Source organism: Mesoplodon densirostris, chromosome 5 (genome assembly GCF_025265405.1).
Source record: "Mesoplodon densirostris isolate mMesDen1 chromosome 5, mMesDen1 primary haplotype, whole genome shotgun sequence".
Lineage (NCBI taxonomy): Eukaryota > Metazoa > Chordata > Mammalia > Artiodactyla > Ziphiidae > Mesoplodon > Mesoplodon densirostris.
Genome location: NC_082665.1, coordinates 3,249,461 through 3,277,247, shown reverse-complemented (window position 1 = coordinate 3,277,247; position 27,787 = coordinate 3,249,461). Strand labels below are relative to the sequence as shown.

At 50.5% G+C, this 27,787-nt stretch overlaps 1 protein-coding gene across 1 annotated transcript in view; it reads left to right on the top strand.

The window, feature by feature from the left end:
- The window catches only part of PDE9A (phosphodiesterase 9A), a 93,085-nt gene that overhangs the window by 14,742 nt on the left and 50,556 nt on the right, over positions 1 to 27,787 (top strand). Inside the window, exons 2-4 of the mRNA XM_060099934.1 lie at positions 10,670 to 10,740; positions 12,032 to 12,109; positions 18,623 to 18,666. Of these exons, the coding sequence (XP_059955917.1) occupies positions 10,670 to 10,740; positions 12,032 to 12,109; positions 18,623 to 18,666 (193 nt within the window). The remainder of the gene's footprint in view (positions 1 to 10,669; positions 10,741 to 12,031; positions 12,110 to 18,622; positions 18,667 to 27,787) is intronic.

Genomic DNA, 27,787 nt, shown 5'->3' with positions numbered 1-27,787 from the left:
TATGATAATCCTCACTCTGCAGATGAAGAATCAGAGTCTCAAAAAGGTGAAGAAATTTGCCCTGGGTCAAGCTGGTAGGAGGAGGGACTGGAAGTGAACTCACGTCCCTGACCCCTCCCTTCCCACCCCTCTGCCCTGCACGTGCCTGGAGCAGTGTGCGACTCTGGCCCCAGCCGAGGGCGATCCTGGGATGTGAGACAGCGGGAGACGCATGGGCTCCAGCCAACCCAGCGCCCACCCGTCAGCCATAGCCCGCTAAGGGCAGTCACTCACTGACTGTCCCCACTGCCAGGCACCCCTTCTGCCTGGATGGCCAAAGAAGTAGTGCAGTGATTGCATAACTTTAGCAACTGAACTGTTTTCTTTCTCAAAAAATTTTACATACAGTCCTACTATATAAAGCTTGGATAAACAGTTAAGTGCCATGTATTAGTACCCATTTATTCTGTAAGTTCAAATCTACAGCACCCACCGGAGAATTACTGGGAACAGAGCGGGTCCCTGTGTGAGCACCGCGTTTGGAATTAGGGTTCAGAATGGCAGCCGCAGGCTTGCATTGGCCTCAGCATCAGTTACCCTCAGCTCGTTGTACTGGCCCCCAGAACGCTGCCTGAGGAGGGCCCTGACCTGCACGGTCCTGAGGCCGTGGAGAGGCCCGAAGGCCCGGCAGTGCGGCCCTGCCACTCGCCGACCAGGAGGCATGTACAAGACACTCAGGTCTCAGGACAGCAGTCGGGGGCAGCCTCGTGGGTACCGACCCCAGAGATGACATGTCCCTCCTCAGCTGCGTTGATATTTATGTTATGACAGCTGAGTACTCGCTTTATAATTAGTGTCTAAAGGAGCCTTTACGTGAGGAAAGCTGAGCCCAGTGCTGGCAGGCCTCCACCACCTGCCCCTGCTCCTGCCCCTGCCCCAGGGCAGTGCTGGTCAACCAGATGCCCCCTTCCCATGTCTGGGGCGTGGCTCCCCCGCCCAGGCTGGTCTCACCCCACCTGCTGGTCTGGACCCCTTGGGGTTTCTGCCCAGGCTCACTGCAGCCCCCTAGGAGGACCCCACACACATCCTGATCACTGAAAACCCCACTGGGGTGAGTCTGGAAGATGCATGATGTGAGGCACAGCAGGTTAGGGTCTGAAGCCGTAGAACTCCTTTAACGGGAAGTTCCGGCGCATGGGCCATGAGTCTCAGGTGGGTGGGGCGGCGGGAGGGGGGAGGAGGATGGGGAATGTGGCTTCTCTGTGGCCCCTTCTGTCTGCACGGCCTCGGGTCCCCTGGGGGCCACGGCCAATCCCTCCAGCCCCGAGTCAGCTGTGTCCCTGCAGCTGGCACAGACCCGTGGGACCTGCTTTCTTGTCTGTCCCGGGAGGCACCCAGCTTGCCCTTCGCTTCCCATCCACAGGGTCCCTGCCTCTCCGTCGCCTCTGATTTTCTCCCGGTGCCTCCGGCTCTGCACCAGCTCCCTCTCCTCCTAGCCAAATGCTATTTAAATTCTGATTTTTGTCCTCTGGTTAACTTGTCATTTAATTTTCTCATCCGCTTGGCTTAAAGCCAATGAGTATTCGTTCCAAATAAAAATGGTAAAGACCTTTTTTTCCTCTCCTAAGAATCTTATGTAAATGCAGCGCAGCCCGCTGTTAGGAAGAGATATCCACAAGCCAGTTCTCTTATCAGTTATTAACCTCAGCTTCTAGATCTAGGTAACCTTTCTCTTGGTTATAAAAGCCCTGCGTATTCATCGTAGAATATTTGAAAAATACAGAGCAGCATAAAAAAGAAAAGAAAAGAACCCATTATTCCACCAGACAGTGCGAACATTTCAGGACCTCTCCTTGCTGGTGTTTTCTTTTCAGAGAGAGGGAGAGAGAATCACTTTCTTTTACATAATTTTGTATTTTGATCATTGTCACTCAGCATTACATTAGCGGTATTCAAAAACATGATTTTAATGCCTATATAATGTTCCATCGTTGAGACTTACTAAGATGTAATCATTTCATTGCTTTGAGATATTCATCTTAATTCCATTTCTCTGCAATAACTAACGCACGAGGAACAACTCCACTAGCTCTTTGCTTGCAAAGGGGCCATGCAGGGCAGTGGTTTGGGCCTAAGCCTGGGAGGTGACTAGAACACTGCCTGGCACTTAATAAATGCTCTCTTTATTATGTTTGCTGTTATTTTCTCTTTTTTAATTTATTTATTTATTTTTGGCTGTGTTGGGTCTTTGTTTCCGCACGAGGGCTTTCTCTTGTTGCAGCAAGCGGGGGCCACTCTTCATCGCGGTGCGTGGGCCTCTCACTGTCACGTCCTCTCTTGTTGTGGAGCACAGGCTCCAGATGGGCAGGCTCAGTAGTTGTGGCTCACGGGCCCAGTTGCTCCGTGGCATGTGAGATCTTCCCAGACCAGGGCTCGAACCCGTGTCCCCTGCATTGGCAGGCAGATTCTCAACCACTGCACCACCAGGGAAGCCCCGTTTGCTGTTATTTTCTTAAGAGCAGTTCCTGGAAATGGGATTCCAGGTCAAAGGGCACACATATGGCCACACTGTTTCCCAGCAGCGCTATCTGGACACACATTCCTGGAAGGGCATCCCTCTCCCCACTGCCAGCCAGAGTTGGTGCCTTCACTTGATTCAGATAAGCTCTTGGGGACAATGGGAGATTAGCGTGCAGTTGTGAGCAATACTGCAGAATGATCTGTGTACCCTTCACCCTGTTTCCCCCAGTGTAACGTCTTGCAAAATCACGGTACAGGGTCACTGCCAGGATGTAACCGTGAGACAGTCCCCGCCTTATGCAGACTTTCCCCGTTTTGTTGTGCTCATCTGAGTGTGCATGTTGAGTTCTGTACAATTCAATCACATATGTAGGGTCTCTTATCCACCACCACAGTCACGGTAGAGGACAGTCCTGGCCCTTTTGTGACCACGCCCACCTCCATCCTCCCCCCGGAGCCCCACCCTCCTACCCCCCACCCCCATCCCTGACACTGTTCTCCATCGCTATAATTTTGTCGTTTCAGGAATGTCATGTAAGTGGAATCATACAGCATGTAACACTGTTCTCCATCTCTATAATTTTGTCATTTCAGGAATGTCGTATAAGTGGAGTCATACAGCATGTAACCTCTTGGGGTTGGCTTTTATTCACGCAGCATAAATCCCTTGGAATCCGTCTCAGTTATGTAGATCAGTAATTCACCCACAGTGTGGACAGACCAGAGTTTGTTTAACATTCACCTGTTAAAGGGCACCTGGGTTGCTTCCAGATTCGGGCTCTCCATCACTTTTTCGTTCCTACCAACGTGGTAGTTTGCCTTCCATTTCTTGGAGGCCAATGTGGCTATTTTTAGAAGTCAGTACCCTAGTTTGGTTGGGTGGAGATTTCTGATGCCGTGTGACGCGTAAAATTCATCATCATCAAGTAAATACAAGTATGATGAAGTGTCAGTGCTGAGGTTTAAGATGCCGGGGGGCTGAGATCAATAGCCGACGTGGATGGAGCGAGGAGGGGCCAGAGTGCACGTCGCTGGAAGAGGCGTCGAGTTCTCATTAACAGAGCAAGGAACCGGAGCCGGGTGCCACGTGGAGGAACAGAGCTCGCCACGTGCCCTCAGGAAGGACCACTTGCTGGGAAAGGAGAAGTGCCTTTCTTCCCTGCCTGCTTCAGGACCTCGGCGTCCTGGTGTCTACGCACCCCGGCTCTCAGCTTCAGCTGTAGCCGTTTAAAATCACTTCGGGGAAAAACTGCAGAAGAATTAGAACGAGGAAAATTTTGCTCGAGATTCATTACTCCAAGTTCAAAGACGCTCTGTGAAAATTGTTGCTAATGCAGTCGAATAAAAAATTTCACGTGCGGTGTGAGCGTAACAGCAAGACGAACGTAATTGCATGTTTTACAGCAGCCAACCCCAAAAGCACAACTTCCCTGACATGGATAGCTTTTAATGATTTTGAAAGGGAACTAATACCATCCTGGTTTACGAGCTCCGTGAGCTGTCTCCCTGGTGAAGAAGATTGTAGCCGGCCTGGCCGAGAAAATTCCCGGGGACACACTACAGTCTCAGGAGGCCTCTGACCGTCCCCCTCCCTGCCTGGTCCCTGGTCCCCTTCCAGCATCCACAAACTGAACTTCTCTTTTGTGATAGTGGTGGGTTTTGTCTTTCTCAACCCAAACCTAAATTGCCGTTTGGTTATCTTATTTGTCCAGGACTGGAAGCATTTCGCAATATACAGCCACAGATGTCTGAGTGAGAAACCCACAGCTTCCAGTGGTCACTGACTCCATGCCAGTCCAAACCAAAATTTGACAAACCCAGCAAGAAATGTTCTCAGCAGCTGCAAGGAAGTGCCTCAGATAGAAATAGGAAACCAAAGTCAGGTTCCCCTCTCCGAGCGCAGGCACAAAGGGTGCTCATCCCAGCCCCCGAGGGTGCTTAGAGGTGCGGGGTCTGGGGACCGGGGGGCGATGCTGTCTGTCTGCTTTCTGGTTATCTCTGCTCTGTTATCACTGCCCCTCCGGGGCGGGCTCCCCATTACTCAGCAGAGGAAATTGTGTGCTCGGCAGCCACTGCCAACAACATTTGCGCTGAACAGATGCCTAAATGACCAGCGTAAATGGGGCAGGGACAGTGACAAGTCGCTTTCACCTGTGGAGCCCAAATGAAAGGATGCTCTACTCGAAATCTTTCTCGTGCCTGAGCACCGCCCCCAGGGTGGCCCTCCCCCACCTCCACCACCTTCCAGCAGCCAGGCTCATCCTGTGCCTGGACCGCGGACGCCCGGCACCAGCAGCCAGCCCCCCACGACTTCTCCTCCAAGGCAGGAAGGCAGAGGACAGCGGGTGATGGACATCAACACCAGCACTTTTTTGAAACTTTCTTTTAAGAAGCTTCACCTGCATGAATCCATACGTGGATTTTAAGTCCTGTGCGTCAGGGGTCACAGCCTCCCCGTGGCGGAGTCCGCTGCTGAACTGACGGACTGGTCACCAGAGGTATCTTGCTGAACCAACCCCTCCAAACTGGAGAATGGGACACATCGGGCTTAATTCTGCACCTTTTAGATTCGCAAAAACACAGCAGGTGAGCCAGAGCACAGCCTGAAAGGAGAGGCAGACTGGAAGGAACCCTGGAAGCTTCTAGGGCCGAAGGTGGGGAAGCCGGACGCAGGGCCCTCACAAGAGGTGGAAGACCCTCCCGGGAAAGGTCCAGCAGAGGCGGGGCTGCCCCCATCCGTGGATGAACATCTCAGGGCTTCTGCGGGTCTTGTTGAAGCCTGGGGCCCCAGTCCCGCCCCCGTCATTGCTGGATTGCCTGTGTCCCGTCTCCCGTCCAGTGTACAGCCCATCGGGATTGGTTTCCAATCCAGAACATCTCAGCCGCTCCCTGCACGCTGTCCTCATGCTGAAACACGAAGCTGCGTTTCCCAGTGAAAGGTCCTGGTTGGAATCTCTCCCGAGGAATGTGGAAACCCTTTCATGCTGGGTTGGTTTGCAGAAGACCAGAGAGTGCCCTCCAGGAGCCCCGGCTGGGCGATGATCGAATCTCCATCTTCCTAACCTCATAATGGGAAACTTGATGATCGATTATCTGAGCTGCCTGGCGGCCTGGAGACCATCTGTCCTCCTGCTTTTCGACAGGCAAACAGCAGCGTGTGGCTGGAACACGGGAACTCAGCGGCTGCTTCCTGCATTCTCCCCTCCATGAGCCTCTGAGTGGGGAGTCCAGGGGGAGAGAGGAAAACACAATAGAATCCCGTCCCGGGAAGAGGCCTCTGGACTCAGAATGGACAAGTCACCCCCCAGGCCTTTAGAAAGTGCCGTCCTGTCTCTTTAAGCCTGGCAGTGCTCTGACCATCTGCTCCACGGTTACCAGCCCTGGGTTCTAAGTATGTTGATGGAGGTGCTTTGATACCAAGAGACAGAACCGTGCGTATCTGGTAACTCAAGACACTGGGCTCTCCTGCCCCCTGCCCCTCCCCTCTGCCCGCTGTGATCCGGCCTCCCTCCCCCACTTCTCCGGGGGCTGCGCCTCCTTAGTGATCTCGTGGGTGGCCTGGTGTGGTCAGCCCAGGTCAGACTCCCCGTGACCCTGTGCCTCACCCCAATTGCCACCAGCTCCGGATCGCTTAGTGAAGTTCTCCCGAGGAAAGGAGACTGTGTGCTGGCCCGACAGTTGTAGGTCAGGCTGCGGGCAGGGGCAGGGTCCCCAGGGGCCAGGGCTGCCTGGCCAGGGCTCTAGGGAGGCGCCCTGTGCATTGAGGGCTGTGGCTGGGCCACGGCAGTCCCCTGGGTCTCGCTCCCAAGTCCCCACCTGTAAGGACAGCCCTGCAGGATGTCTTCAGAAAGGTCCCCACCCAGCAACCCGCCTGGGAGGGCACAGCCCTGACCAGAGCGCTGGGCCCATTTCCTGGGCTGCCCGACTGGGATGGCTCAAGGCCAGTCCCAACCATGCACTGAGCCAGAAAGCCCGGTCAACCCGTGTGTGCCCCGGGACACTCACGTCTCTTCCTTGTCTGCACTGACTGTTGGTCGCTCCCCACAAAGCCCCAGCACCATCCTGCCGAGAGCCTGCGGCCTGGAGCTCCCACCCCGGGCTCCATCCCTGCCTTTCTGGAGCCAAGGGTCCCCCGCCTACCAAGAAACAGTGGAAACGGAGGAGCTGGGTTACATGTCCTTTCTTCACGCTCTGGAAATCCTGCAGTCGTACATTTGAGGTCCTACTGAAATAAAACTGGTTGCCAGACAAAGGAGGGCCACAGGTCACTTTGGGTGCAGTTGGCAACTTGCAGAGCCCCAGAGACTTCCATCCACAGTCAGGATTTTAGAGCCAGTGGGGACCAGGAGTTTCACAGGCAGCAGAGCTGGTGCGCAGCTGAATCTTGTGTCAGAGCGGCAGCGTCCTGAGGGCCTGTTCAAGCACGTTCCCCGACATGTTGCCCACTCAGCCCTGAGAGGCAGGTGCAGCTGGTGTGATGGACCCCATTTGCAGAAAGGCAAACTGAGGCTACGGGGTGGTGGTGGTCTTGCCCATGACGGCGGAGGGGTGGGCAGGGCACTGAGAGGGAGCCGATGGATAGAAGAATAACCGACAGGGCTTCCCTGGTGGCGCAGTGGTTGGGAGTCCGCCTGCCAATGCAGGGGACACAGGTTCGTGCCCCGGTCTGGGAAGATCCCACATGCCGCAGAGCGGCTGGGCCCGTGAGCCATGGCCACTGAGCCTCCGCGTCCAGAGCCTGTGCTCCGCAGTGGGAGAGGCCACAACGGTGAGAGGCCCACGTACCGCAAAAAAAAAAAAAAAGAATAACCGACGGGGAGCGCAGGACCCCCTGCTCTTGCCAGGACAGCATCGCTGGGTGGGCGGGGGGTGAATACAGATATTTCACGCCACGCAGAGCCTGCGAGTCAGCGCTGTTTGGGTCACGTGTGCCTGCTGGACAGAGGGAGGCCTGGGCTGTGATCCTGACCCCCTGACCCCTCGACCCCTCGCGGGCTGGGCCCAGGGGAGCTTCGTCCAGCTCTGTGTGCTGCTTCCTCTGGGGACCCCTCAGAACACAGCTTGGCGGGTGGCTGGTTTCCATGAGTATCTGTTACCCAGCTCTGCAGGCAGCAGGAAGGTTCCAGATGCCGAAGTGCCCTCTGGCATTCACAGGTCCCAGCTGGATGTGAGGGAGCACCAACATCCAGCAGAAGGGAGGCCTCTGGGCTCGCCTTGTTTTCTCTTGTCCTGTTTTAACATCGCGGTGCTGCCGACCAAGCCACATGAAAGGGTCTGGGGTGACCTGCCGTGCTTACTGATGAGCCGCAGCCCCGGGACAACATAAGACCCTTATTTCTCTGTTAATCATGCTGCCTCCACTTTTCACGTTTAAATTTCATGTCACCAGCGCTTTTTTCCCCCGCTGTTTATTTCTGGATAGAGGATAAAGGATTTGCAGAATGATTCAGCCTGGGAACAGAAAGCCTTGTGCCCTCCTGACCAGGCTGCCTGGTGACGGGGTTGGGGGAGGGCTTCTTCTCAGGCCAGCCAAGCCTTTGTGCTACGGGGGCTGGTTTCCCACACCAGAAACAACCCATCTAGGCTGGGAGCTTCTCCTGACACCCGGCCGAGAACTAGGCTGTCCAAGCACTTCCGATGTTAGGGTTCACGGGATGCTTCACCCCAGCCTCTCACCTGCGTTGGCCCTGCTAAAGGCTCATTGACTAACTAACTAAATAAGGCAGAAGCCTGACTCTCGCACAGATGTGAAATGGCCATGCGTCAAGCTAACTTGTTTGCTGAACAAGGGAAACATCAAGATGTTACAACCAGTTCAGAAGTGCAAGCAGAGAACCCTGCATTTCTATACAGTAGAGGAATGTTGCAATGGATTTACAGATGGACACGGCATGGTTTTCCATTGTAATGGAAGACACCCGATGCAATCTTTTCTGCTTATTTCTGATTTCCTTCCATCCCCCCGCCCCCCGGTCAAAAATAATCTCAAAGACTCTTCTGGACCCAGAAGAAGGCTGGCCTCCCTCACTAGGTTGGGCTGGATTGCTTACAAAGGGGCAGCGAGAATGTCAGTGTGCCCTGTGGGCCCTTCTGGGTTTGTTTTGCTGCTTCATAACCGGACTTTTTAAAGCTTCTATTATTTGCTATCCCGAGGCTAAGAATCCATCACAAGACTCGCTCCTCCAGATTTCATCTGCAGTGCTTATAAAGTTGGGCAAACTCACCTCTTGTCAAGACCCCCAGGATATTCCAAGCTCCTGGTCTTTCTTCCCACCTCCCTCCCTGGGGAGGGCCTTGTCAGCACTGACTTGCTGGGGTCATGCTCATCTCCTGACCAGCATCTGGTCGTGACCTGCCAGCCACCTCGCCCTGTGCCGGGATCTCCGGGCAAATCAAATGTTCACAGACAGAGCTGTCTTGTCCTCTGCCTCGGCCCACCCTTGCCTTTTACTGGGGTCTGGAATAAACCCACGCAGTCAGCCTGCACCAGGTGGACACGAACTTCACAAAGGCTTGAGTGGGAAAGTCAGAAATGGTCCCGTGTCAGTGGGCGAACGGCCAGGACCCCGCACCTCACCTGTCTTGGGCACAGCTGCAAAGGTCGAAGCGTGAGCTAAGGCCTGTGCTGGGGGCGCTGGGACGCACTGTTGTGAAAACGCCAGGGGACGAAGGCACAAGACTCCTCTGGCGGTGGGGTCAGGGGGCCGTGTGGAGAAACTCGAGGGCTGGGAGGAGGGAGAGCGGAGGAGGGTCTCTAGGAAGGGGGGACCCAGAGCAGAGGGCGAGGGAGGGGCACCCATGGACCGGAGTGAGGCAGGGGCGGGAGCTTGGCGAGGGCACAGCCTCGAGGGACACACCCCAGAGCCTCAGGTGCCCAGCGAGGAGGTGGACCTTCTCCGGTGGGCGTGCGGGGCAGCAGAGGCGTCTGCACAGAAAAGTGGTACAACCAGGTTTGAGTTCTAGAAACCAAGGGTGGGTGCTGGGCTGAGACCCAGCAGGGCCAGTGCAGGGGCTGCTGCAGGGGTCCAGGCAGGACCAGCTCCGAGCCAGGCCGGTGGCCGTGGGGTGGACAGTGCTGAACAAAGGTCCTGTCACCAAGGGTGCGAATACCACCTCGGGGGGCAAGCGGGCAGCCCGGACAGGGGTGCTGGCTGAGTCTCAGCGTAGCCAGGCCAGTAGCACACAGGAGGCCGTGGTAGTCAGGGAACAGCTACGTTTGCGGGGAAGAATCTCTGCTTCCTCTGTTTTACTGTTTCCAGTAAAAAAAAAGACGCAAACTGATCTGGCTGAAAAAAATAGCGCTCTGGGCACTGAAAAATACCCACTCTCCTCAGCTTGGCTCTCCCCACGCCCACAGACTCCTGGTGAGCAAGAGGGGCCTTACAGCAATTAGCCAGGGAAGATGGTGAAGGAAAACCTCTGTTTTGGTGAAAATGGGAGCCTTGGCGTGGACTGTCCCGTTCACTGTCCAGCCTTGGAGAGCAATCCCCCTCTCTGTACGTGAAGCCCCCTCTCCCAGGGAGGGGTTCCGGAGGCCAGATTCACAATCGGGGCCCCTCGGACAAAAGATGCTGATGTGATGTGTTTCTCTCCTGTCCAGCAGGGACTGGACACCCAGGCCGTGTGTAAAATTGCCTCCAGTGAAATTTGTTCACTATGCAGACCGATGGTTCCAATCGGACCCTTTCTCAGGGTGATTCCCTCTTGGATTTGGTCCTGCACCTCAGCCCCCAAATCCTAAAAGGCAATCTTTTGTTTTTCAGCTAATGGTCTTAAATTTATTTTGCATATGGCCCCGGAGGTCGTTGGAGACCCCCTGCGATGTGATATCACTAAGCCGAGGTTGTCGATGGTGCGTGGGACATCGCCGTGAGGGGCACGAGGCAGCTTGTCAGCGCGTCAGCGCAGGTGTCCTTACATGGGTGATAGCGTTGTTTTTCACAACTCTTTTCAGCGAACAAAAGAGTGACGTTTTTCTCAACCTGTATAAATCGACTCCGTGAAGAGACGTGCGTGTAACATTCCAGTGCCCACGGTTATTTCGTTTTTTCTTTGTAAAATTAACCTGCAGGTCGGGACCGGAGAGAAAGCTCTGGCATCTGACGTCACCATGGAAACCAGCTGCCCTGCTCCCGCCTGTCCCTCACGGCCTTCTGCTTCTGTTTTGCAGGTGGTCTTCAGCAAGTATTGCAACTCCAGCGACATTATGGACCTGTTCTGCATCGCCACCGGCCTGCCTCGGTGAGTGACCCGGAATTGCCCCCGCCAGAGGGACGCCTTTAAATTCACCTGGAGGGACAGGTACCTGGGAGGGCAAGTGGCCGAGTCTAGGGGACAAGAGGTGTGGTAGGGCCCGTGGGCTCACCTTGTACCTTGCACTCGGGACCTTTCGAGTCAGTGGATGAGTCCCTGGAGGTTTTTTCAGCCACCGTTGTGCTACACAGAAGGAACCTTTGGGTGGAATTAGGCAGAAACTACTGTCTTAAGAGTTTCTTTCACTTATTCCTTTGCTTTGGGAGAAAGGGTAAAGGACAGTGGTAGTGTTTAGACTTTGGTACCCCAGCCCCAAATGATCCAGCAATGGGGAGAGAGGGGCTCATCACAGATCAAGGTTTAGGGAAAGACTGATGTCAGAAATAGGTTGAAAAGACTGGAAATCTACCTTATAGAACCATAAGAATTCCAGAAGAATTCTTTTCCCCAAATCAACATTTTGTTCCAGCAAGTGGATTTTCTGTCCTAACTTCCCAACTATAGAGAGTGATGAGGAGCAGCTCTGGCCTGCAGTTAACTAAAGTTATGTATGACCCAGGTCAAGAAGGGTGAGAGACAAGGACAGTAGGAGCCTTTCAGAGTCAGGTGAGTAAAAGGAGAGTCAGGGATGAGATTACACACCTGAAGTTACAGCAAGTAGCGGTTTGTAGCAGCAAGGAATAGCCCACAGTTTGGGGCATCTTTTATTAAGCAATGTGCTAAGAAATAAATAAATGTTATTCTTTAGAACAACCTGGGTTTCAGGTGTCACCCCCATTGCACAGATTTTGATACACGACTGAAGACCAGAGAGTTAAGTCACGTGGTTAAGGCAACACCTCGCGTGAAAGACCCCACAGATGAGAAGTTGGAGGAAGATTCAATGTATCCACTTAAAACTGTCTGGTAGGAGAGCTTTTTGCCCATTTAGATAGACTCCCACAGGAAATGAAGTAGAAAGGCAAACCCTGAATTCATCCCTGGCTGATACAAATGTTCATTTCTACTTTACCACAATTTAATCTCCCAACTCAACCAATGACACTTTCTCCAATTCCCATTTTAAATTACTTACACATCTACTGAGGATTTAGAAGTACACACACAGCCCGTAACTTGGTTTACAAGCTGAGGGCCAGTGTCCTGAGGCCGACTCCTCATGGCCCCTTGGGCAGGACGGGCCTGCTACCCGGGCTCCTACCTCATGGGAGGCCCAGATTCAAGTGTGCACCCAGGGGACAACAGCGGGGTGAAGACACTGGCTTCTGCTGTCTTCCAGGAACACGACCATCTCCCTCCTGACCACGGACGACGCCATGGTCTCCATCGACCCCACCATGCCTACCAATTCGGAACGGTAAGCGGCTGGTCGGCTACGTCAGCTCCTTCTCGTGGTGTGTCTGACAGCTCTCTGCATGCACGGCAGGGTCTCCATGGTTGTTTTTTAAATTACTGCTGCAGGAAAATCTGAATTTAAACCAAAGATGGGAGGGTCTGGGAAGGAGGCCGCTGGTTCCTTTGCAGAACTTGTCACTTTGCAAGAAAGTAGCAGCTCTAAGTGTGACCTTTCCGAGGCTCCACCAGAGCCCTCTGAGGGGGCATTTACAGATGGGGAAACCGAGGCACTGAGTGGCAGTAGCAGAGCTGCCCCCAGTCCATCCGGGCAGGAGATTCCCCGACCAGATTCCCTGGGCAGCGCTGGGCGTTGACCCCCTGGGGCAAGTCCTGGACTTGTCAAGCACTGTCCACCGGCTACTCTGCCCAAGACGGCGGAGGTTGGGGGGTGGGAAGCCTGGGGGCCAGAGGACCGAAACCAGGAGAGACCTAGAGAGGAAAAGGCTTGGGCAGTAAACGCACCTGTGAACATCTGTAAAACAGCCCGGCTGCATGTGGCCGGAGGGAGTACAGGGGCTCCAAGCAGAGCCTCTCCCCTCCACGCCCGCCCCTCTTCCCAGTGGCTGGCGAGGTCCCCAGTGGTTCACACTTTGTATTTGCAGCAGGGCCAGGCAGAATCCAGCCCACGTGCCCTGCGAGGCCAGAAGCAGGAGTGTGATTGGGAGTGGGGTGCCCCTCGGGACCCCTGTTACCCCTACCCCTCGCTGCATCCCCCTGCGAGGGACACGTGTCAATCCGGCCATCAGGGTGTGCCCCCCCCCGCCAACTGAACCAGGCCAGCTGCTCCAGCCGCAAGAGAGAGCATGCCCAGGCAGACCCTCGAAGTTCCCGGCCACTGGAGGGCCCTGGCCCCTGATGGCAGCGTGGGAATATTTGGGCTCCCATGATGGGCTCCCTGGGACCTCCACTGTAGGTGCCCAGAAGGTTCCCCCGACCAAAGGTGTGTGCACACCTGAGCGCCCAGGGATGGGCACCAGCTCTTCTTCCTCTGTCCCCCGAAGCCACCTGTCAGCCGTCCACGCCGGCCTGGGTGCAGGATGCCTGGCCCCAGGCAAGGGCTCAAGACCTCGCAAAGACTGCCAGGCTTTGGTGCAGAAAGCCCGGCAAGTAACAAACCCTTGGGAGGTACAAAGCCCTAGAACATTTGAACAGCCTCCAGTGTCCTCCGAGCTCCGTGGTGACCGGCCAGCACTGTCCTTCCCCGAGCATCTGGGTGCTTCCGCCCGGTCTCCCCTCCCGCTCCACTGCATCCATCAATCTCCTGAATTTTTTTTTCCCCTGAATTTTTAATTTCGTCATCAGGAGCTTCTGGCCCCACGCATTCTGGCTCTGATTACGCTCTGATTATCGGTTCCGGGCTCCCCGGAAGGAGCGATGCTAATTGAATCCCCAGAGGCTCCAGGAAGATTGTCGTAAATTGTGGCATAAGCTCCAGCCTGACCCAGATGTGTATTCATAAGGGAAGTCACGAGTGACCTGTCACCCCTGACGTCCACAAGATACCACGATGTCGTCAGGGGGAAGCGCCCTGTCCGCGCAAGCCGGTGTCTGATGGGGCAAAGCTGCGTTTTTCCCGAATTAATTTCAAGCAGTTTGTAGTTTGTCGATTCTGTTCTGTCTCCTCATCGTATCTCCTTCGGCTCTTTATTCTGTGCCAGCCCTTCTCAACGGGGGGCAGTTTGGTTCCCCAGGAGACACTTGGCGAAGTCTGGAGCATTTTGGCTGCCACGCCAGGGGATGGGGTCTCTGGCATCCAGCGGGCAGAGACCAGGGCTGCTGCTCTATGTCCCGCAGTGCCCAGGACTGGTTCCACCCCAGACTCACCTGCCCAAACGTCAGTGGTGGTGAGGCTGAGAACCGGTGGATGTGGTCCCCACGGCTTTCTCGTCGCAGAGCTGCCCGGGGTCCCCCAGGCCACCAGCCTCACGCACACCCCGCGGGGCTGGCTGAAGCAGAGCCCCCTCCCTCCCTCTCCCCACCCGCTCGGGGCCCCAGAACTGGCACTTCTGCAGGTTCCCAGGTGGCGATGCTGTGGGCCGGGACCTCCTTAATCACTGTTCTCAGCACTGGGCATCCCCTCCCCTGTCTCTGTCTGCTCCCCACATTTGAGATCATGGATTTCTCCTTTTACCAGCTGCCTCCATCACCTTCCCCCCATCTGGGTCTGCTTCCCACTCTGCCCCTGAAAGGCGGCGTTCCCCAAGGTTCCCTTCCCGCCCGCTCACCTCCCACTCCCGGGTCACACACGAGCCCCAGCGCGGCCTCCGATCTGTTCCGTTTGCTTCTAATTCTCCGGTCCCACGATTCCAGCTGCCGTCGGGGGTCCCGCCCCCTCTAAACATGCGTGGTATAACCTAGTCCAGCCAAACCAGTGACCGTCAGCCCTGCCTGCAGGTTCAAACCACCAGGGATCATCAAAAAGGCTCTGGTGACCAGAGCCCCACTAGGACCCAGGAAATGTGGATTTCTGAGGGATTTTTTTTTAAAGCTCACCGGGTGATTCCAACATGCAGCAAGGGTGAGAATCACTGGTGTAAAGTGGACAAAACCTAAGAAACTACTCTTGACCCCCAGGTGGGTGCTCAGCCTGCCAGTGACCAGAAGGTCACCTCCACCAGACACAGGGTTTCCCCTTCTCAGAAAGTGCTGGATGAATTTTGTTTCCTCCCGGAAGATGGTCAAGTCAGGTCATGTCCCTCCAGCTTCCTCCACCACTGAAGACCCTGCAGCCCTTCAGTCCAGCCTTGTCAACACCTGTACCCTGCCCCCAGCCTCGGATTCAGGAACCGCCTCCCGGGAGAGGCTCTCCTGCAGGTGCCAGCTCGTCCACCTTGCCTGCTTCCTGCCCAGTTCACACTCGCAGGGGCCGCTTTTCACAGCCTCTTCTCCAAATTACAAGGGCTCTTGACTGTGACCACCTGGTTACTGATCAGAAGTCGGGGTCCTGGGCTTCCCTGGTGGCGCAGTGGTTGAGAGTCCACCTGCCGATGCAGGGGACATGGGTTCATGCCCTGGTCCGGGAGGATCCCACATGCTACGGAACGGCTGGGCCCGTGAGCCATGGCCGCTGAGGCTGCGCGTCCGGAGCCTGTGCTCCGCAACGGGAGAGGCCACAGTGGTGAGAGGCCCGCATACAGCAAAAAAAAAAAAAAAAAAAGAGAGAGAGAGAAAGAAGTCGGGGTCCCAGTTTTCCCATCTCTTACACTAGACTTTTCGGCTCATTTCAAACCAAATCTCATGACCTTCTGACTCTTCCTTCAAAATGCTTCTTCCCTTAACGATCAGAGAATGTTCAGACCAGCATTTTAAATAACCTGGTACATATTTACCTAAGTCAGAGAGGCTCTAACCTAGCAATGGGCTGAGTAGCTTCCTCTCTCTTTTGGAGCTGATAAGAAAGGTGATTGATTGCTAATCACCGCTGCCCAGTGTGTTGCTTCTTGACCACCCTTCGTTTCTGCCTCTGCTGCTTCAAGATCCTTGTTGAAGGAGAGACACAGACCCTTAAGTAGTATGAGGAAAAATGGGGCGTGTGGAGAGAGGGGAGAGCCAGGACGGCACGGCACACACGTGATACAAACGCTCCTTTATTTCCAGTTTTAGCCAAGCTGTGATACGTGAAGCTGTCCACCAGATGAAATGGCTGAGCACTTACAAGGATGGTGTGTGTGCCCATCCCCTCAGCTGGGGAGAAATGCTTCCTGGATTCCGGCGCAGCTCCCACTAAACGTGTTTGAAGAGAGGCATTTTGGAAAAAGACACATACAGGTTCAAGGCAAATGAAAAGTGGTTTATCTCAATTCTGTTGTTGAGGAAGAAAGGATGAAGCTGCAACTCAGTTTAGGCTGAGGCAGGAGTTTATTCAATCGTGGAAGCAACATAACTGATTCTGAGAACATTCCTGCTGCTGAGTGAAGAGGGTTAAGGAACCAGAGGCCAAGAGTGACCCTGGGGAGCCCGCTGTGGTCAGCGCCTCTGACACGGGGCGCGGGGGCGTTTCGGGACGCGCGGCTCCACCTCTCCCCATCCACACCTCCGGCACCTCCTCTGTACTGTCACTGTCACCTCCTGGCCAGCGCAGGCCTGCGGGGAGCAGGGGAAGACAGTCCTTGTGGCTGCAGGGCAGGGAGAGAGAAGAGAAAGAGGGGAAGGGAAGACCCCTTTCTGCGCCCCTCGGGCCTGGGATCCCGTCTCTCCACCCACTGCCCCAGCATCAGTGCTGCTCATGGGGCTGAGGGAGGAGGAGAGAGGAGAGGTGACGCCCACCTCGCCTTGGCTCTCCGTGCCCCGCACCCCATCGCCGCAGCCCTGGCCCCCCCAGGCAGCACTAACACGTGCTCTGGTTAGGCCCCTGTTTCAAAGTCAGCCCCACACACGCGGTGGGCTTCAGGGAGGTTCCCCCCTTCCCTGAGCGGTGGCTCCTGGAAACCTGCAAGCTGGCGAGGCTGATGGCCGCTGGGAGGGCCCGGGGAGGGTGGACTCGCCCTGCTCGCCCCCAGTGTGAGGACAGAGGCAGCTAGTACCGCCTTGGCCAAGCCCCGCCCCAGCCGGGCATCTCAGCTGCTCTACAGGTGGAGCCACACTTCAAACCGCGTGGATTCTGAGCAGGAGGTTCTGTGATCTCCCAGGACCCAAACACCATTATGATGAAATCTCTGTAGGGCATGTTCCCCAAGTCCCAAATAACCAACTTCCGGGGACCTTTCCCCAAGCAAGGTGCATGCTCCTGCGGGAGAGATGGGTGGGGGTGACTTGCCCCTCACGGGCTACACCAGGAGGAAACCCTCCTGGGGAGGCGGGACTCGAGATCACTGTGGGCTTGTCCATGCCACGCAGTTGTTATTTTTATACTTTATTGGCATTTTAAATGTAAATAATCTTCCGTGTGCCCTATAAATGTTAAACCTCAGGTAGGATGCCCAGTTAGCCACTGTTAAGAGCCTGGTGTTTGATGTAACTCCTTCCAGAGTCTCTGTACTTTCTTTCCCCATCGCTGAGCTGATCTCCGTCTGTGACCCTGTAACTGGCCGTGTCTCCCTAACGAGATGCTGTGGGCCTCCCTCCCCGTCAGTTCTTGATCACTCATCCCCATCTTTTGGAAAACTGAATGACACTCCACAGTTCAGCTAATGTGTCATCCGGCCCTGGCGGAGAGGGGCCCGGATATTTCTTAGCCATTCAGACGGCAGCATTCATGTCCTTTCCACGTGTACTTGACCGTGGAACGTGGGATCTGTGAGGGCAGAGTGTTCTTGTCTGATTCACTCTTTTTTTTAAAAAAATTATTTATTTATTTCTGGGTGCATTGGGTCTTCATTGCAGCGCGTAGTCTTCTCACTGTGGTGGCTTCCCTTATTGCGGAGCATGGGCTCTAGGCGCACAGGCTTCAGTAGTTGTGGCACGAGGGCTCAGTAGTTGTGGCTCACAGGCTCTAGAGCGCAGGCTCAGTAGTTGTGGCGCTCGGGCTTAGTTGCTCCACAGCATGTGGGATCTTCCCAGGCTGGGGCTCAAACCCGTGCATTGGCAGGCGGATTCTTAACCACTGCACCACCAGGGAAGCCCTGATTCACTCTTATATCACCAGAACCCGACCACACTGAGCACTCAGTGTAAAATGTGTTGAATGAATGAGTGTCATATGAAGGTATCCCTGTGTAAGATAACCAGAAGAGTTAATACTTTCATTCCTAGGTTCACATGCTGAGACAAAGGATTTTACATTTGAATCAGCGCTGCTGGGTTGCTTTCCCCTAGGTGATGGCAATCCGTACTCCCACTAGCAATACCTGTGAGACCCTGAGTCCCTGTGCCCTCGTAGCATTCATGTTACCAGGTTCTAAAATTTGGGTAAAAAAATAGCCTCTTTCTTGAGGTCCCTCTTTTTATTTTTATTAACTGTTATCAATGATGGCCTGTTCCTATTCTTTGCCTATTTTCCATTGACTTGTCTCCCCGCCACCTTTGCCAGAGGTCCTTGTATGTCAGGGACAGTGACCTTTACTCTGTCTTTCCTATCACCAGTATCCTCTCCCCACCCACTGTGGGTCTCATGATTACCAGTGGTGACATCACCAAGGTGCCAGTACATTTTCGACTGAGTTATTGACATCATCCTCTCTTGTGCACTTGGGGGATGCAGTCTCCAGGAGCTCAAAGCAAAAGAGGGAGAGCCTCCTGCATCAGTCAGGTGTCAGGACAGACCAGGACAATTCTGTGCCTTCCCAGCTGCATTCAACATGTTTATTTTATTAACCAAATATGAACATTATAGAGGAGGTCCATTGTTTAAATGCTATATTTAAAGTATTTAGATTCCTTCTGAATGAGAAAGCTCAAACCTGCCAAAGAAATTCATTGTAGAAAGACCTAATTCACTGAATTCTAATTCAGCCCAAGTGCTTCTCTCTCGAACCAGATGTACATGAACATCTTTGACAGCATCTTACAGTGGAACTAACTGCCTTCTCTCTTGCAGGACTCCCTACAAAGTGAGACCTGTGGCCATCAAGCAGCTCTCTGGTAAGGCCTTGCTATCATTTTTTAAATTCAAAGAAAAAAAAAAAAGCTCCAGGCTGCGCCTGTGATTGACTATGTATGAGTTAGGCGTTGAATCTGAAGCCCAGTACTGTTACAGAATCTAAAGCCGCGTACTGCTGCAGAGACAGCCGTGCTCTGCCCTCCACAAACCCCCAGGATGCCCAGCCCCACCCCCTCCCACCCGGTCCTGACGACTTAGCAGACACTGGGTGACACCCCACTCTTGTCTCCCTGGGCCCAGTATCTGTCCTGACCATTCAGACTGTGAGGCAAAAGGCCAGCCCCCAGGATGCCTCATACAGTCAGGTGTGTTGTTTTCTTAAAATCCCATTTCCTTTTGGATCTTTGATCACATCTATGATTTATGCATAATAAAATGCTCCCATTTAAGTGTATATTTTGATAAGCTTTGAACGTTCTATACATCCTTGTTAACTACCACCAAAACCAAGACTGGGAACATTTACATCACCTGAAAAAGTTCTCTTGTGCCTCTTCCCGCTTAACCCCTGTCCCTCCGCTCCTGGTCTCTGTCAGCCACCAACCGCTCTTTGACACCATAGATTAGATTTGTCTTTTTGAGAGTTTCATAGAACATGAAATTACATAACATGTGTACTCTTTTTTTGACTCAACCTGATGTTTTTGAGACTCGTTCATGTGTTGTGTGTATCAGCGATTCTCTCCTTTTTATTGGTGAGTAACGTTCCAGGTATGGCTGGACCACAGTTTGTTTATCCATTCACCTGTTGAAGGACATCTGGGTTTTTTCAGGTTGGGGACTTTTATGAATAAGGCAGCTGTGAGCATCCAAGTACAAGCATTTATAGGGACATATATTTTTATTTCCCTTGGAGTCAATGGGATTGAATGGGCTTGGTGGATCACATGGTTAAGTGTATGTTTCACTTTATAAAAAGTACTGCCAGGCAATTTCCCTGCACATCTTGCATCCCCACCCATAAGGTACGAGCGCTCACGTTGCTTCACAGTCTCAGTGGCACTTGACATTGTCAGTCCTTTTTGTGTTAATCAATTCTACTGGGTGTGGAGTGGTACTGCATTTGGTTTTAATTTGTGTTTCCCTAGTGATTAATGATGGTGAGTATCTTTAACGTATTTACTGGCCATTCTTAAATCTTCTTTTATGAAGTATTTGTTCAAATCTTTTCTGATTTGTTGGTGGTGGCGGTGGTGGGTAGTTTTCCTTCTTACTCTTGAATTGAAAGCATTCCTGGTATATTTGGGATACACACCTTTTGTCAGGTAGATATTGTAAATATTTTCTCCTGGTCTGCAACTTGCTTCTTCATTTTCTTATGAGTGTCTTTCAATAACGAGAATTAAATTTTGATTAGGCCCAATTTATCAATTGTTCTTTTGTGGTTTGTACTTTTTGTGTCCAGAGAAATCTTATTTTATCCCATAGTTGTGAAGTTTTCTCCTCTGTTTTCTTCTACAAGTTTTATAGTTTTAGCTTTTGCATTTAGGTCAGTGATCCGTTTTGAGTTAATTTTTGTGTATGGCCTGAGGCAAAAGTTGAGGTTTATTTTTCTTTTTAAAATTTAATATTAATTTAATTTTAATTTTTTCAAAATTGATGTCTACAGAATAAAATTTTGATGCCACCCATACTGCACTGGATGGTGTGTGAGTGAGGCCCTGATGTTTCTGTGTCTCAGGGTCTCATCTTTAAAGTGACAACATTTACATAGGAGCACTGGTTGCTTTAAATATTTTTATGCCTGAGTAGCTCTTCATGAAAACTCTTAATTCAGTTCTTTTGATAGTAGATGTTAGAATAAAATATGAGTTCTAACTTTTTCTCGTATGAAAATAACTTTCTTTTTTTAAAATATATTTATTTATTTATTTTTGGCTGTGTTGGGTCTTTGTTGATGCGCACAGGCTTTCTCTAGTTGCAGTGAGCAGGGGCTACTCTTTGCTGCGGTGCGTGGGCTTCTCATTGCGGTGGCTTCTCTCGTTGCGGAGCATGAGCTCTAGGCACGTGGGCTTCAGTAGCTGTGGCACACAGGCTCAGTAGTTGTGGCTCACGGGCTCTAGAGCACAGGCTCAGTAGTTGTGGTGCATGGGCTTAGTTGCTCCGTGGCATGTGGGATCTTCCCGGACCAGGGCTCAAACCCATGTCCCCTACACTGGCAGGCAGATTCTTAACCCCTGCACCACCCGGGAAGCCCAATAACTTTTTATTAACATAAAAAGCACTTATCAAGCCCTTGACTTAGCAATAAACTTTATTATTGTTTTTTGTTGTTGTTATTAACTAGATCCTCGACTTTATTCAGGCTTCACTAGTTTTTTTCCTGATGTCCCTTTCCTGATCCAAGATTCAATCCACACGTAGTTGTTATGCCTTCCAGTCTTCTCTGGTCTGACAGTGTCTCCGATGTTCCTTGTTTGTCATGACCTTGGCAGTCTTTAAGAGTCTGTAGAATGCCCTTCAATCTGGGCTTGTCTGATGCTTTTCTCATGATCAGCCTGGGGATGTGGGTTTTTGGAAAGAATACAAGGAGGCCATAGTACCCACATGAATCACTGGCTTCTTCGCTGTAAAGTCACTATTTTCCCCTTTCCTTGCTCGATTCTTTGGAAGCAAGTCCCTAAGTATAGCCCACCTTCAAGGGAGGGAGAAAAGAATTGAGGTTCACTTTCTCAGATATCCATTTGTTCCAGCACCATTTGTTGAAAAAAACGATCCTTCCCCCCATTGAATTATCATGGCACCTTTGTCAAAAATCAGTGGACCATAAATGTGTGAGTCTTACTGTCATGCTCCATTAATATCCATGTCCATCCTTACCCGATGCCTCACTGTCTTGGTTTCCTAGGTTCCTAGTAAGTCTTGAAATCTGGGAGTGCAAGTCCTTGGGTTTCATTCTTATCTTTCAAAAATGTTTTGTTTACTCCAGGTTCATTTTATTTTCAAATAAATTTTAGAATCAGTCTGTCAGTTGCTACCCAAAAAAGTCTGCTGGGATTTTGATTGAAATGATGTTAAATATATTGACGATTTGGAAAGAACTACTATCTTAGTAATGTTGAGTGTTCTGATTCGTGAATATGGTCTCTCTCAATTTATTTGGGTTTCCTTTAGTGTCTCTCACTAATGTATTGTAGTTGTCAGTGTAAAGTTCTTGAATGTATGTTGATAAATTTATCATGAAGTGTTTCATATTTTTAATGCCACTGTCAATGGATTTTTTAAAATTTCAATTTCCAGTAGTTTTTAGTTTATAGAAATACAGTTGGCTTTTGTGTACTGACCTGGCTAAACTCACTTATTAAGTCTAGTATCTTTTTGTATATTCCCTATGATTTTCTACATATGCAAAGATAGAATTGCTTCTTCCTTTCAAATCTGAAGCCATTTATCAGATTCTTTTTCTTGCTTTATTATACTAACTAGGATATCTAGTACAATAGAAGAATTAAAGGTGTGAGTGAAGATTCTTGCTTTGTTCTCAATCTCAGAGGGAATGTATGAAGTTTTTCAACATCAATTTTGATGCTAGCTATAGGGTTTTTTGGTGAATACCCTTTATCAAGTTGAGGGTTTATTTGTTGTTTTTTTAAAATTTCTCATCCTAATGTGTTGAGATTTTTAATCATAAATTGGTGTTGGAATTTGGAATTTTGTCAAATGCATTTTCTGGCTATTTTGAGATCATCATGTTTTTTTCCTCTCTCCAGTTAGTAGTGAACTTTACTGATTGATTTTAAAACATTAAACTAAGCTTGCATTCCTAGTATAAACTCCATTTGGCCATGGCATATTTTCTTTTTGTTTTGGATTAAATTTACAAATATTTTGTGAAGGATTTTTGCATCTATATTAATGAGGGACTTTGGTCCATAGTTTTCTTTTCTTATAATATATACATCTAGCCTCATAAAATGAGTTGGGAAGTGTTCCACCCTCCTCTATTTTGTGGAAGAGTTTGTATAGAGTTGGCATTATTTCTACCTTAAATGTCTAATAGAATTCACCAATGAATCCATCTGTGTTTGGAGTTTCTTTTGGGAAGGTTTCAGATTATGAATTCAATTTAATAGGTACATTCAAGTTTTCTATTTATTTGAGTATTAATTTTAGGAAGTTATGTCCATTTCACCTAAGTTTTATCTAAGAATATACTGGTATGATGTAGTTTGAAATATGTCTTTGTTATCCTCTTTAGGGGATTGTAGTGAAATTCCCCCTTTCTTTCAAGATATTAATAATTTATATCTTCTCCCTTTTTAAGTTGATCAGTCTAACTAGAGATTTATAAATTGTATTGATTTCTTTTTCCAAAGAAATAAGTTTCTTTGGTTTTCTCTATTGTTTGTCTGTTTCCTGTTTCATTGATTTCTTCTCTTATGTTTATTATTCCTGTCCTTCTACTCATCCAGATCTAATGTGTTCTTCTTTTTCTAGCTTCTGAAGGCAGAAGCTTGGATCATTGATTTTAGATCTTTTTTTTTTATATAATAATGTAAAGCTAGAGATTTCCCTTGAAGCATACTTTAGCTGTATCTCATAAATTTTGATGTGTTGTGTTTTCATTTTTATTCACCTTCAAATATTGTCTAATTTACCTTGTGGTTCCTTTTCTGATCCATTTGTTATATAGAAGTATATTATCTAATTTTCAAATATTTGGGTATTTTCCAGTTATCTTTCTGTTACTGATTTCTGTTCATTCCATTGTGACTATGTAACTTAAGTCTTTTTTGATTTATTGAGATACATGGTGTATCTTGGTGACTGGTCCATGCACACATAAAAAAGAACGTGTACTGTCATTACTGGATGAAAGATTCTATAAATGTCAATTAGGTCAAGTTAGTCAATAGTGTAGTTCAAGTTTTCTGTATCTTTACATATTTTTTGTCTGCTCGTTCTATTGATTACTGAAGGATGAGTATTAAAATATGTAACTCTGTTGTGGATGGGTTGTTTCATTTCTCAGTTCTCTCAGGTTTTGCTTCATGCTTTTCAATTTCTGTTATTGGACACATACTTATTTAGGATTGTTGTGTCTTCTTGATGGATCAACCCCTTTATTCTTATGAAAATTTGCCCTTTATCCTTGGTACTATTCCTTGTTTTCAACTCTTCTTTATCTCATAACCACTCCAGCTTACTTATACTTAGTGCTCCTATGCCATACCCCTTTCCATCTTTTTACTTTTAATGTCTTTATATTTGAAGTGGAATTTTTATATAGGTGGCATTATAAATTCTGGCAAATTAAGCTTTTTAATTAAGTTTTTAAGCCATTTACATTAAATGTAATTATTGATATGGTTGGGTTTAAATCTACTTCCTTGTTACTCATTTTCTATTTTTATCATTATTCTTTTTGATATTTTTCCACTCTTTCTACATCTTTTGGATACGGAGCATTTTTTAATTCCATTTTTTTTCCTCCACTCTTGATTTATGAAGTGTACTTCTTTGTCTTATCTCTTTGTGGCTGCTCTTGATGTTCCAATATGTACCATCAACTCATCACAGTCTGCCTTTCAGTTCCATTACCCCACTTCACAATAATGCAAGACTCTCAGAATAGCGTGATTCCATTTCTCCTACCTCATTCTTTGTGCTTTATGTCATACATTTTACTCCTACATATGTTTTAAACCCCATGATACACTGTTATCAATTTTTGCTTTCAACAATTATATTTTTTTCTTCATGTCTTTGTATATTCATGTTTGCCTCTTTGTTATGTTGTGGATCATCTGGATTTTGTTTTCTTCCATTAAAGAGCATAGGCTCTGGGCCTCCCTGGTGGCGCAAGTGGTTGAGAGTCCGCCTGCCGATGCAGGGGATACGGGTTCGTGCCCCGGTCTGGGAGGATCCCATATGCCGCGGAGCGGCTGGGCCCGTGAGCCATGGCCGCTGAGCCTGCGCGTCCGGAGCCTGCGCGTCCGGAGCCTGTGCTCCGCAACGGGGGAGGCCGCAACAGTGAGAGGCCCGCATACCGCAAAAAAAAAAAAAAAAAAAAAAATGCGCATAGGCTCTGTCCTGGCAGACAGTTAAGCTACTTACAAATCAGTTTGATACCTTTGAGACCTGTCTTTTAGCTTTGGTAGGATGGTTCTAGAGAACCCCTACTCCAGGGAGAGTTCCATCCTGCAGCTGAGGCGCCATCCCTGTGGGGTCTCCACTGACGTCCTGGTGACCACCAAGCATTCCTGACTCCAGCTCTTCGGAGCTCAGACATTTGGAAATGAGGTTTGAGGTTGCTGGGGGCAGGTCATGTGGGACCTTGAAGGTCCATGAGGAGCTGGTGCCATGATTCCCATGTGGGAAGGGCAGGGGAGGTGGTGAGGAGTGATCAGATCCTGGCGTGTTCTGAAGGAAGAACCAGGCTTATTTCCTGACTGAGTGGAAGTGGGATGTAGAAGAAAGAGCAGTCAGAGAAGACTCGGGGGTCCAGCCTGAGCCACAGAAAGGATGGAACAGCAGCCCCGTGAGGATGTGAGCTGAGGGTGACGTGGGCTCAGGGCGGCAGCGGGGCTGGGGGTGCGTGGTTTGCCTGTTGGACATCAATGTTGGGTAGATGGGTCTGGGGGAGCCGTCACACCTGAGCTGGGGAGGTGATAACGTGACACTGGACTGTCAGTGTGGGTGGTGTTTGCAGCCATGGGCCTGATGAGCTCCCCAGTGAGGGAGGGACCGAGGACTGAGCCCTAAGACGCCACACTGGGGGACAGCATTCCCTGCAACGGCCGCTGACGACTTGGCACCATCCAGAAGAGGGTCCCTTTGAAGAACAAAGGGGAAAAAAACAAGCCGAGCAGGTGGACAGGACAGGGATGAGCTTCCAGAGAGGAAGACTGGGGGGCGTGGCTGCATGATCAGATGTTTGCACGGTCCTTGCTAGAGGAAGAAGAAAGAGGGTTTTGTGTGACTCTCTGCCCTTTGGGAATTGCTCGTAGGAGTCTTTAACTCTTTGAGCTTCTCTCTCTGGAAATAGCCTTCCGTCTCCCATCCATCAACACCTGGCCTGGCTTCCTGGAGCCTCTCGGCCTTCACCCCCACTCAGTAACCGGTTCTGGCCATGCAGCCCTGAGTCAGGGCCTGTAAGGAGCCCCACCAGCCCTGCAGTCGCCAGGCCGCATTCACGATGGCGGGAAAAACAACCTCAGGAGAGGACTCAGAAACCTTGTGTCCAGACTTACATGCAGCTGCTGGGGCCCGTGGGCCTGGCCTTTGCTGGGGGCCCCACCGTCTCTGCTGATCCTCTGAGCCTCACGTGTCAATAAACGCTCCTAGCGGTCCTGGTGGGGCCAGGCAGTGCAGAAATGCCCCAGTCTTCCTGTTTTGCTGTTTAAATATTAGGAAACAGTGAAGAGAAGAGTATTGTGAAAAACATGACTTGTCATAGAAGAGAAGGACGGGCCAGTCCTGACCCAGACACCACGTGTATAAGAAGGCCAGCCACCGTCCAGCTGCAGATGTAAACACAAAATACACACTGAATTTTGAAGACTCAGCATGGAGAAAAGGAATGTAAGATATCTCATGAATAATGTTTATATTTCATGTTTTCTTATTGGGATGTAATTCACACAGCATAAAATCCACCATTTTAAAGTGCACAAATTCAGTCGTTTGTAGTGTATGCACCTCGTTTTGCAACCATCACCATTCTCTAATGCCAGAAGGTTTCCATACCCCCAAAAGAAGACCCATAGCTGCCAGCACCTACTCCCATCCCCTCACCCTGTTCCCTGGCAACCACTTGTCTGCCTTCCGTCCCCGTGGGTACGCCTGTCATGGACGTGTCGTGTAACAGGGTACGTGGCCCTTTGTACCTGGCTTCGTTCGCTTGGCCTGATGTAGGCGGGGTTCCTCTGTGTTGTAGCGAAGGTCAACGCTCGTCCTGTTGTGTGGAAGAGCCACGTGGTGTTTTCCACTCATCAGCTCGTGGACAGTTTGGGGGTTTCCACTTTTTGGCTAATGTAAATGATGCAGTTTTGGACAGGTGTGGGCAAGTTTTCCTAGGAATGATACATGTTGAAATGAGATATTTTTGAGATAAGTTGGGTTAGATAAAATATTTCAGTTAAAAAAACAAGAGCCCAGCCACCTTGGAGGAAGGGTCTAAGAAAAGAGCACATGCAGACTAAGGGCTTCCTCCTCTGAGTCCCCTGCCTGTGGACTCCCTCTGCACGGGAAGCTCTGAGGGCTGACGCCCCGAGAACGGTCCTCCTGCCAGAGAGGGAGCCGCGGGCAACTGTTTGGCTTCCTTGCCCCTGGGTGGAGCGGTGGGGACCGTTCACGCATCGAATATGCAGTTGCCCAAAGGGACCCCAGAACGATCAGCCCAGATGCCCCTGCTCATCGGCTCACACTTCCCTGCTTTTCCTCTGCTCCCCGCACCCCCCAGCTTTCCTGGGACCACCTCCACGTGCCCTGCTGGCCCCTGATTCCTTGTCTCCAGGTCGGCTTTGGAAGATCCAAACCTAAGAAGCAGGGACCGTCCAGCTGCCTTCGTTCAGGTGTCAGTTGGGTGAAGTGGTCTCAGGAAAGCGACTGACCACGCTACACTGCAGTTACCCTGCGAAGTAGGAATTAGGATATACACCCGCATGGTTCTTACAAGGATAAATGAAGTAATTCATACAAAATGCTTAGCACGGGGCGTGCCGCTTGGGGAGTGCTCGCTAAATGGTGCTATCATTTACAATGACCTAGAGGACACGTTTGCATGGCTGAAGCTGCGTCTCTCTGGAATTGCTGAATTTTCATGGAGCCAGGACTGCTTCCTAAGGTCTGAACCTGCACGTGGAGGGCTGGCTCCCTTTTTCACTTGCCAGTCGAGTTAATGCTTGACATTTGAGCACAAGCATGGTGCTTAGAAGAAATAATAATGCTTCTTAATAATATTTTCTATTTTTCGTGCAGTTTCATTGCCCACAGCTTGGTCATCGTAGCCTTAGTCATCTTTACTTGTATTCTTTTGAAAACAAAAAGGGTTCAGTGTACAGAATGAAAGCTCCTATTCTCCTGTGATGTCTCTTAGGGGCTTAGCACACTTCTGTTTTCTTTAGCTTTATGGAATTGCGTGTTCACCTGCTCCGTGGG